Source organism: Simochromis diagramma, unplaced genomic scaffold (assembly GCF_900408965.1).
Source record: "Simochromis diagramma unplaced genomic scaffold, fSimDia1.1 OVJJ01000603.1, whole genome shotgun sequence".
In the NCBI taxonomy this organism is placed as follows: domain Eukaryota; kingdom Metazoa; phylum Chordata; class Actinopteri; order Cichliformes; family Cichlidae; genus Simochromis; species Simochromis diagramma.
Window position 1 is genome coordinate 10,154,741 of NW_024387414.1, and position 12,195 is coordinate 10,166,935.

General features: G+C 37.1%; 1 protein-coding gene across 1 annotated transcript; it reads right to left on the bottom strand.

Moving 5' to 3' along the window:
* Window positions 1-1,285: 1,285 nt before the first annotated feature.
* Window positions 1,286-11,915, bottom strand: chrnb4 (cholinergic receptor, nicotinic, beta 4 (neuronal)). The gene is made up of 6 exons (XM_040010626.1): window positions 11,585-11,915; window positions 7,632-7,777; window positions 6,692-6,736; window positions 6,356-6,465; window positions 4,829-5,882; window positions 1,286-2,680 (listed from the first exon to the last, which is right to left on the bottom strand). Exons 1-6 carry the CDS (start codon window positions 11,631-11,633, stop codon window positions 2,516-2,518), a joined length of 1,569 nt encoding a protein of 522 aa, XP_039866560.1. The 5' UTR covers window positions 11,634-11,915; the 3' UTR covers window positions 1,286-2,515.
* Between the last annotated feature and the right edge of the window lie 280 nt (window positions 11,916-12,195).

The following is a 12,195-nucleotide window of genomic DNA, read 5'->3' on the forward strand; positions in this document are numbered from 1 at the left end:
TGCACTGCAAAAATAATAATACAAAATATGCAGAATATAGCGACTTAATCGGGTAAACGGGGGTAAAATGTTGAGTGGTGCAAATTTTTCACCTCCAGTCACACCATTGGATGGTCAGCTTCCCAAGACTTAACAGCCATTGTCCTTCATGTCTGACACACAGTCACATCACCCCAAACAGCAACGGATCCAACTGAAATTATCGCTCTGGAAATATGTGTATTTATTTATTCCATGAGTGGACACCCCCCCGCCTCCCCCACCCATTCTGCGCCGGTTATTTAACAACAGTTAAATCACAATCAGATGAATTTTGTTTAGTTAAAAACATTTTATGTCATGTTTCTGTCATGTCTGGGTGCTGTGAAGCAAACATTTTTGGCAGACAGTTGACCCAGGTGGTGTTCAAACAAATTATCCTCTCACAGACTTTCATATTGAATTAAGAAACTACATTCAAGCAAGTTCAATAGCCTCTGTGCCACTGGGTTTGAGTTTGTCAGATACTCAGTTGGGATAGAGTTCTGTCCTTCATTTTTTTCTTTTCTTCTTTCTAGCTGTCCAGATTTGTTGTATTTTTCATTTTGCCCAGCTGTGTTTCGCAGTGGGTCTGTCATTCAGACCTTCTTTTCAGCTGACCTCTAACCTGCTGTATATACTTTGAGATGAATGAATCTATATCAGGGCCAGGGATACTGTTTGATTTCATTTCAGCTTTTTTAAATGGTTTCAATGGAAAGAAAAATGAGTGCTGGGAATTAATACAGGATTATATAGTATATTTTCAAGTGACCTTCAGAAAGTTTGATTCAGGTAGAGCAGAATTTGTACACATTCTACACATAGAAAGCTTTAACCAAGGCTTGGGTAATTCAACAAACCATATTTAATGATAAATATCTCTAAATCAGTTATAAACTAAATCAGTTTTTAAAATTTTAAAACAGACTGAAGTTGAATTTAAGAATTCAAGAGTGGATCTTTGCCTTTTTGAGGACTGCAGTGTATTAAATCCTCTTGGGAGACACAAGCATTAAAATAAATACTCTGCTAAATATATTTGCATATGTATCCTAATGACAAAAAATTGCTGACATAAGGCTTGGGAATGATTGTTGAAAACAAAACTCCTTTTAGTCTGAACCAGAAGAAATATTTTTTATGGATATGTGCCGTGGAATTGCAACATCCTGCTTCAATAATAAATGGAAGTTAACAGGCGCATGAAAAAAACAGTTAACCATTTGGAAAAACTGTAAACTAAGATTAAAATAAAGCCAGTCGATCCATAAACACAGATGTTTATTGCTATCTCTTGATTTACATGCATGGCTCACAAAATACCCAAAGTCTGCAGAACCTTTAATGAGCACACTCAGCACTGTTTAGTGAGCTGTAAGCGTTGTGTCGTTTCATTTGTGTGTTAGTGTAGGTTGCGTTTGTCTGCTTTGTTTTATGTGTGTGCTTACAATTCCCCATCTGTAAAAATGAGCACTTATCAAAGATTTGGTGCTTTTAGTGTCAATGCACAAAGGAGCCTTCATATTACTGCAGCATGAAACAAACAAATTCTAGAGTATCTCTTTTTTTCTTTTCTTTTTTTTTGTTTTGTTTATTTAGACCCTTGATATATATATAAATTTAGGAGAAATAGTTACTAACAGTTACATGTCAGTGATATGGAATGGCTATGGAAAGTACTCAACCTTAAAACACTGCACTAAAGACCATCTCTAAAAGTTTTGTTGTGTCAGTATTTTTTGCGTTGTCTTGCTTTTTTTTTTGCACTGAGAGTGAACAACTGTTTTATCTATATGATAAACCATCCTAACTGGCTCACCCTAAATGAACACATTGGCTCTGATCTTTATCACCAGCATTACAGATTAAATAAGCACATTGGCAAAACCCTGACATCTTTAAGACTTTATAGGCAATTTTATGCATTTAATCAAACTAAAAGAGCACACAGCTCTTCATTGTATTTCAGTGACACAGTAACACAGATGACGGGTCACACTACATCTGAGAGCAGTCATACAGTATATTTATCATATTATGTATATTACTGCAACAGTTCAGCATACTTCAGTGCAGTGAAAGCTACACCCAGTCCAACTCTGCAGACATCCTTTGAAGAAACAGCGGCCTAAGAGAAACAACCTCAGTGTAATGATGCTGCATTTTAACCTATGCAAATGTAACTATTCCTTAAAATATTGGGTGATTTATTGTTTTAGGGCATATTGTTTTAAATACTATATGATAATAAGTGGCTTTTATTTATTTTGTACCATACCTTACATGTTTACAAGTACTTTATCAAACCCTCTGGGTACGATTTGGCACAGACGACATTGTATCAGTGATTCTGTTACCTGCCAGCACAGTGCTAAGCAAAAACTAAAAAGACATCAAAACTTTTACTAGCCTCTATACCCTCATACATAATATTGTCCTAATAGCACAGTTTCTTATGAAAACCCTGAAGTAGCTCAGTCTTTCTGTATGAGGATCAAATGCGAGGAATGTCCGAACTGGGCACATGGTTGGCAACAATCTGACTCTGGAAAAGAGGCTGGAGAAACAGGCCCAGGGTTCCCACCACACACACTATCACAAAGATCCACAGAAACAGACGATCCACTACCATGGCCACATACTTCCAGTCCTCTATAACCTGCAAAAACACAGAAATCAATAAAAATAATTTCAGTTAGTCAATGTACATGGTTCTTCATGCTGATATTTCTTTCAAAGTATAATATTGCAGAGCAGTAAGATTAATTAATACTGTTAGAACGTGTCGAAATATAGAAACCAAATGAAGACAATAAATAAAAAAGCAAATGCTTGTTAGTTTTAATGGGAACACATAATATTCTATAAAACATTTCTTCATGCATTTCATGGAACAAGGTAAAACCCTTAAAGGATCGGTCTCCATAGTGCTGCATTCTGTACATTGGAATATCTATCGACCCTTTCACCTCATCATCACTGCTGTCCGTAGTGGTTTTTGAAACGAGCTATTTCTCATTCCTGGTTTCCTCCCTATTGATCTGTTATTGATTTGCTGGTATCTATTGATTTGAAGGGAGAAAGTGAATGATAAAATCAAAATCTGCCTTCAGTTTGGTGAGTTGCAGCCACTACTTAGGGTTAGTAGTTTTCCCTCCTACACCTCAAGCGTCCTGGAGTGTGAGGAAAATGTTATAATTTGAGTACAAATGGCTGTGACCCAGTTTATTGTGACCAGGCTACGTGCTGGCATCTGACACCTGATATATTATATATAACAACAACAACAAAAAAAATGCAAACCACCTAATTAGTTCCATATTCTGTTTACCTCACCTTTTGAATGAATTGGAGGTAGACTGCAATTAGCTTCATAATAAATGTGGTTGAACTAACGTTATTTCCCCAGGCAAAACTGGTGATAACAATAATGGCACTGTAGACAGATTGATGGTGATGCTATTCCCACAACAGAGGCCCATCAGGACCATCATGTTATTCCAATAAAGAGAATAACAAATGCATGAGTCTTTCTATCACATGAAATCTAAGCATCCACTTCACATACACAGATTAGTATAAGCTAAACTTATAAAGTTATATTTATCTGCATGTAAATTCTGTGTCATTTGTTCCAAAAGTAACACGCATATGTGGACTGTCAGAAATGTCACCTTTATACCACTCTTTTTGTTAGCATTATAAAGCCATGCTGTGAACAGATCAATATCTAGATAGGTTAGCTTAGTTAGTCAACAATTGGATTTGTGAGGTCTACGCCTGCATTATGATTTATGGTGTATGTTTTTTCACCTTTTTACTCTCTTGATTAAGAATGTTTTGAAAAAAGGACAATATAAAGCTCTTCTAGATGCCGACAACAAAGACGCTCAGCTGGTTATTAAATGCTGAAATATTAGCAGACTCGAAAACAAAAACTCAACTCAGTTAAAAACATCACATCTGTCAAGTTTCTCCACAGGTTGCCTTGTCACTGTTGCACTGTTGTTGCTCGTGACATCTTTACAGCACAGAGCTTACAACCGATTGTCTCTTTTATGATATTAACATATGCAACCAGAGTAAACTTAAAAACTGCACCTTATTAGTAAATTTCTTTGTAGGTAGATATTTAAACTTTAGGGCCCAAGTTGTTTACTTCTGCTGCCACACATGGTAAGCTAAGCTAATTGCCTTCTGGGTCCAGCCCAAATGTTAAACTCTGGGGATTTTAAAGAAAAATCTAATAAGATCCCAAATGCACAAGTTTAGAGCAAAAACTATGCTTACAGTCTGGACCCAAAATAATTGGTCTCTGTCGCTGGCTAAGTTATGAGTCCATGACAAAGTATTTTCTGTATTTTTTTTAATAATTCATCAGGTTAAGTTTATAAAGTTTGCATTCTAATGGGGGAGGCCTTTGAGTAACAGCTGGATTGCCAATACATACAGTAACTGACAGCAGACGTCTGCTAGGCTTCACCTGAGTTAAGCTGAGACATTGAACTTGACCTTTTGTGTTAGAGCCTTGTTGATCCTTTTTAATTACACTATCATGACTCTTAATTGTACAAGGAAAATATCTTTTTATATAAATGGTAAGACAGCTGTAGAACTGGCAAGTACTAAGCATGCTTATGCATAATATTTTAAGGCTCACAGGGGACTGCACAATACACACTCAAAAAGCAAACGAGTTATACTGTATACGTACTGCTATAGTAATAAATATTAAAATAGCTACAGTCACTATATAGAATATGAAATAATAGCCAGGTGAAATATGTGCTACAAAAAGTATACATACACTCTGATCATCATCATCTCCCATCATGTGTTCAGCCACAAAGCACACCCCATTCACTGCCTCCTGGATATCAGCAGCCCAGTCTGAGTTGTCCCTGTGTTGGAAGTCCTGGGTGGATGTGAAACTAGTGGGAAGGAAATCAGTAGAGCGCTGGTCTCCCTTCCTATAGGAGTGACTGTATCCTGCTGGAGGAGTTATATTTTTGTGTCCTGGTGTAGAGAAGGCAGAGTCTGAAGACAGCAGCGCAGAAGCTGACATGGTGATATCTGCCTTGGATGCAACTGGATATCCCAAGCCCAAAATGGTTCTTTTAGCTCTTAAGCATCGATGCTGACGCAATCTTTGGCGTGCAGATTTGTTATGAGGGCGCCTCATGAAGAGTAAAGCAGGCAACTTCTCAAGAAATATCAGCTTGACCCAAGAAGGCATGGTATGGGTGCTAGGAGAGCGGTGGTGCACGTTGAGCACGCACACACTGGTGATGATGGAGAAGGTCACCAGGACCATGGTGAACATCAGGTACTTGCCAATCAGGGGAACATCTAATGATGTTGGAGGAACAATCTTTGAGATTAAAAGCAGGAACACGGTGAGGGCCAGAAGTACAGAAATGCACAGGGTCATCTTCTCTCCACAGTCTGAAGGCAAGTAGAAGACTAGAATGGCCAAAGAGGTGATCAAAACACATGGAATGATGAGGTTTATGGTGTAAAAAAGAGGCTTCCTCTTAATGATAAAGTCATATGTCAGATCCACATAAGTGGGATCCAGAGGGTTGACAGTCCGTCTCCCTGGCAGAGCTAAGATATCCCACTCTCCACTGGGAGTAAAATCATCCATACTAGCCATCTCAGACTTTAAGATCAGGTCAATCTCTGTATGGTCATATGTCCAAGATCTGAACTTGAGAGTGCAGTTCTGCTGGTCAAAGGGAAAATGTTTGACTTCGATTTTACAGGCGCTTTTATAGATAGCCGGAGGAAGCCATTCGATGCTGCCGTTGAAAAGGACGATGACATTAGTGAACACCGTTACCTCATAGGTTCCGTCAGCACTATGAGAACAAGAGGAAATAGAAAGAAAACAGCATTTAAATTGACCTTTAAAGCTATCATTATCAAAATTATAGAAATTTACGGTAAAGCTATTTTTAATAATGTGTAATAGTGGCATTAATTATTTTTAATAAGAAGATAATTGTTAAAGATTCAGTTAATCACTAAAGCAAATGCATAGACATTCATTAATGCAGACAGCCGGTAAATATATTGATAGAGGACAGAAACCAGGAGGGTGAAAACATGAAATATAACTTACTCTATGATATGACTGACTTTTCACTTTTTTTCATTTTATTTATTCATTTTACAATAACGCTGTTACAGTTCCATCCAAAATGTTTGATAAGGGCATCAGAGGATATTTACAAATATTTTACAAATTAATAATATCTTTTTTATTTAACACCAGCAATGTGCAGACAGAAACTCTCTTCAAAATACAAACTGAGAAGTCAGCCGAGCTTACTTGTTGTACAGGACAATATCCGGAAGCCACACATGTCTGGAGGGAATGCGCAGTTTGACAATACCTTCATACTGTGCAGGATCCCATGACAACCTGTAGTCCACCCAGTGCTGGAGAGACAGAGGGACCCAACCATTCAGTGCACTTTCCCAATAGCAGTTCATTTATAATTACATGCTACATTATCTGTAAATTATGTTTGGGGCACAATTACAGAAGCGGTTTGTTCCACATAGAGAGAGGAAGAATGGATACGGATACGATTCAAGTTCAAGATGAAGGACATTTAACACACATTCTCATTCAGTACAAGACAAAATGCTTCATCACACCTACCTGAGTGAGCCAAACATTTGTGGTCATGATCTGTTCCCTTTCATTCTGAAAATGAAATATTAGGGGGAAATTACCTATATTGGTAATACAAGTTTAAGACCCAGACACTGGCCCTAGAGAAGTAGGAACTCGTTTATGACATTTACTCTTTTTATATTTTTGTTTTATTTAATTAAAACATGAAGAGCTGAAGACCTATTGGGGTATATTAATGTTTAAACAAAAACTGGAAATTATATGCTTCTGCAATTTTATTTAAAAAATAAATTAAAAGTCCTATACTGATTTGAGTCATGGTTGGACCTTCCTGTTTACTGTCATGTTTACTCTGGCATCTGGTTAAAAGTAACCTTTAAAAAAAGAACTGCACTGAAACACTCCTTTCATCTCAGATTGCTTGTTAACATGTTTTTGATTGCACTGTCATCAAACTGCCGTGACATACACTTCCAATAAAGTGACACCAAATGGTAATTACCCCAAGGGGTACAATGCAAACTCATAAACAGAAGCTGTGAACGAGCCTTGCTGCTTTAGTCTGCAGCTGGGAGGACCCTCCACTGTAATTCAGAGAAGAGCCTCTATCACTGTGGCCAAAACAGTTTTATGGCCCCTTTTAATCCAATGTGCTGAAGTTTCAATCTGGACATGACAGAGGCAGAGATCACGGCTGACCAGATCTATCCTCAGCTTCATCCATCCATTTAGACCTATGGCTCTTCAGCAGAGCTTGCTCTTTAATTAACTACTTCCTCGAAGCTCCTTTTTTTTTTGTCTCTTGCTGTGTGCTTTCTATTAGCTGCCATCTTTCACACTTAATTTCTCTTTATATCCTGTTGTGTCACCATCACAAAGTCTCTAACAAAAAAACATAGAAATATACATAGAAATGTAAATAAGTATACATACTTCTTAACAATGGGCAAGAGTACACACTTACCACACTGATGAGCTGTGCCAGAGACACTTGCAGCTTTACTGTGACTCTCTCGGTTCTGTTGACAGCTGGGCGAATGAGGGGATTGTAGCGATCTTTTCCCAGCAGCCAGTTCATGAGCCGCTCTTCGGAGTCAGCGCTGCTGCTACCTGGTGACATCACACTTTTCTTCAACATTTATGTACACACATCCACCTCACCTCTGTCCAGACAACTTAATCCCAATAAAATGGAGAGACTATAATCTCAAACAGAGATTGGAAAACAATCTTTAACAGCTTTAGATCAATAATAAAGAGGAATGAATGAGATCACATTTTTTTAAATACATATATTTTATATAGATATATTACATTATAAATAATCTACAATATACAGTGTAATACACAAATCAGTTAAAGACAAAATACCTTATTTAAATACAACAGAAAAAATTAAGACTACATTGAACAAGGTAGTAGGAAATGGGCATTTTAGGTGAAAAGAGAGATTCATTTTTCTCTATTATTGTTGTACTTTCAGTGTACAGTATTTAGAAACAAAACTTTTTTTTTTAAAAAGTGTAAATCGAAAGATTTCTTTTAAAACTGTGTTAAAAGCTTGTATTTTTAAGTTTGTTAGGTTTCTATAAAACCTCATACATGAAAGCTACACTATTTAATGGGAAGTTGAAGATTAGGGATGTGATTGGTTTTGTGTTTTTAGTAAAAGTGCTTGAACTGATGGTGCCACAATACACAATCTACCACCCTGGCATGAACACACTTACTATATATATTGTTAGATACCTTCCAGCTTTAACACTAAATTTTGGTAAAAGAGAATACTCATCTAACCACACTCCTGTTTTGTTTTTGTTTGTTTGTTGTTGTTTTTTTTTTTTTTTTTTGGGGGGGGGGGGGGTTGGATTAACATGATTTAAGTACTTGCTTAATCTCTGAAATTCTAAGCGAGATAAATGAGGATTGCTTCAGTCACACTGCTTGTTTAGTTTTTAAGGAAGGTAGAATTACACATCTGTGGGTTTGCTTTAAGCAAACATGAAGCAAAAGCACAATTATTAACACCCAAATATGTAAACTAGGAAGGTTGTGGGTTACTGGAAATTACATAAAAATGGCACAAAGTCCCAAAAAGTCATTTCCCAAAAAGGTAATTACATTTTGTAGAAGGGCAGATATTTTCACAACATGTTAATAACTGTGCTTTTGTAACAGCTTTGCTTAAAGCAAACCACAAATCTGTATTTTAAGTAAAAATAAACTATGAATTCCAACACATGAACTCAGCCTTCTCTCCTATTCCTGATAAATAATGTCTAAGTAAAGTGTGAAGGCAAGGCTGATTAAAACAGATGGTCAGTTCTCTTCTGAAGCAGAGCGGATACGTGTAAGACTACCTCGTCTATTTTCTTTACTTGCAGCTGGTTATTGATGTCCCCACAAGGTTTGGAGTTGCTGACTTGACTTATGTGTGGCGAATGCTCTAGTAAAGCAAGACTTGTACTAATGTGCTCATTGAAGAAAACGTGTTACTTTTATCACTAACTACAAAGGCAAAATTCAAGGTTCAAATAGTAAATCTTTGCATTGATTTTTCATAAAATGTAGTCAGATATTAATAAAAGCCACAAAAATATATCTGCCTAAACTGATAGCTTTCAATGGCTGGTAATTCATCGAACACACTGACTAATCATTAACATTCAGGGCTAGAAAAAGTATTTGCACTTCTGTGCTGATTACTTCTTCTAAGGCTTATTGGGAGTTCGGTTTTTCACAGCACTTTAGAAGAGGCATTATAGGGATACACAAAGCTGGAAAGGCTACAAAAGCTGTTCTAAAGACCTGAGCATTCAGTTATTGACAGTTAGATAAATGCTCTACAAATGGTATTCTCCTTAGGAGATCCTAAGGAGCAAAGATCACACCAAATGTGAAAAAAACAGTAGCAGCAAAAAAATCAATAAAATCTCGAATGAAAGACTGCCACACTAGTCTTAAAATAATAAAAAACAGTTTTAAAACTTTACACCTCTTAACAAGATGGCAAACACTTATCTGGAAATTTAACTGACACAACGTCGCCAATGAGAGCAATGAGACAAAGTTTAAATTTTCTTTGGAGGAAAAAATGTGCACCACATCATGGTGGAACACTTCATGATTTGGGATTTCTTTGTTATCCTGTTCCAGTTCAACATTTTTAGGTGAATGTCAGGGCAGCAGTTCATGACCTGAAACTCAGTGTGGGTAATGCAACAAGACAATGAGCCTAAAACAGAATGATGGAGAAAGAAAATCCGTATTTTGGAATAATAAAATCAAAGCCCTGACCCGACCTTAATCCAACTGAGATGCTGAGGGCTGACCTAACAAGGGCTGTTAAAACATCCTAGAAATACAGCTGCACTAAACAGCACTGTAGTGACATATTGTCCAAAATTCCTCTCAAAAGTCTCATAAACAGGTACAGGAACATCTAATTAGGGTCATTTTTGTTAATTGCAAATAATAATTGCAAATAAACAGATAGACCTGTAGAAAAGATTTAGGTATATGTCTCGTAAAAAATCACTAATAAATAAGCCCACTTTTACACTTTTCTTATGCAATATTATTCTAAGAATTAAGTATAAATTAATTGACTTTTGTCCTGAAAATTCAGAAAGTCTCTTGCTGTTGTTACATGATGTGTTTAATAACGATACTGAGAGCACAAGGGTACATGGTTTATTAGTTTAGGCACTTTATGTGTAGCCAGTTCAGCAATCCTGATAATTTCAGACTTTTTCTTGCAGCTACATGTGATGATGGTGTGCGGTTTTAGAAACAGTATCCAGCTGTGTGTGTCATCATCAACTCACAGACTCCTGCAGCTTTGCGAGGTGTGGCGTAATATCAGTCTATCCCCCGCAGGTCAGTAAATAATGCCATGACTGTGCCTTTATCAGACACTCACCAAGATCCTATTCACCACAGCAGGACTTCCATACCACCACTGAGCAGATGGTATGTCGTTCAAAGTTCTTGGAAGCCAGACTCAAACAAGTTCCCTCTTCCTCAGACCTAAAGACTGCTTGAGCCAGACAAACTGTAGGCAGCTGCTGTGAATAGCATCTAAAGTGTGTATGTGCATGCAGGTTTAATATGGGAAATTAATAGTGTTGACGCTACACTGATTGAAAATGAGGTCAGGCATGTTAAACAAATTTGTAAGCTGTTTTGGAGTTGATAAAGGTCATTTGGTGCAGCACACCTTTAAAACCCATTATTTTACATTGTAATGGAGTTGGAACCTTGATCTAATCAGTTTAAAAACAACAGCAACAACAAAACGGAGATCCAAAGATAGCTGCGGTTTATATACTATTAGATATGACATAATATTCTAATTTGATATAAATGGCAAAAAAAGGGGAGAGGGCATTTTATTTCTTGGACACACTTGAAGAATTATCTCATAAATGCAATAATATGGCGCCAAATCCTGTAACATAAAGTGTGAACCAAAAATGTTCGCTAAATAATTGTTTCCTAAATTGTCTGATGTTATAAATGTTGTTTTGTTTTATTTTGTTGTTGTTGTTTTTTTAAAAACGGCCTTACTGCATAGACGGTACTGGTTGTGACCCGAAACCAGATATTTTAAAACAGATAGATAGATAGATAGATAGATAGATAGATAGATTCATATCATATTTCAGCTACATTTAAAAATCTTAGCTATCTATGTTTTCTACAGAAATATTGGTTTTTAAAAAATAATTAAAAGGTGACTTGAAAATAGCCTAAACGAGCTTATGCATTGAAAATTCTACTTTTGGACAATAAAAGCATACATTCTTTTGTAGTTTCCTCAACATGGAGATGCATTTGGCGGTGACGCACACACAGTAGCAAATGTTAGAAATATTTTTAAATTGCTACTTAAATGAAAGGGGAAAACACACTTACAATGAATCAAAGGCAGAAGATAAGCGAGGATCGAGAGTGCGCGACTCATGTTTACGGTACCATCTGGTCCGTCGTCAGTGATGAAGACTCAAAGCTGCGCTGTTCCGTAGCAAAGCTTTCGGACATGCCGGATTCTACAGGCGTGAGATTTAGTCACTTTATCATCACAGCGCGGTGTCTCCTGTCACATAGTGAAGTTCTTTCGTAACAATCCAGCTTTGAAATCCACTAAAGCCCCCATTTGGGACCACATCGGCAACCAGGACTTTGCCCTCCGCCAAAAAGGAGCAACCTGCTCTAGTGCGCTGCTGCTCTCATTTGCAACTCATCCAGATCGCCTGTCCTGTGCCGCTGCCTGTAACCGATCTGTGATCAGTTACTTCAAGTTTACACCAGCTCTGGAGCGATTTCAGATAATAGGTAATTAGAGGGCAGTTATATTGAACCAGTAATGTCAGCATAACGACCCAAATGTATTTATTTAATCTCTGTTTCACCTGCGCCCTAATTAATAGGCTCCATGATAGTCAGTATCTCCGCGAACTACAGGAAAAACATACTCAAAGAAACCTTTTTTCATCTTTTAAAGATTAAAGCTTTTCCACAGACAG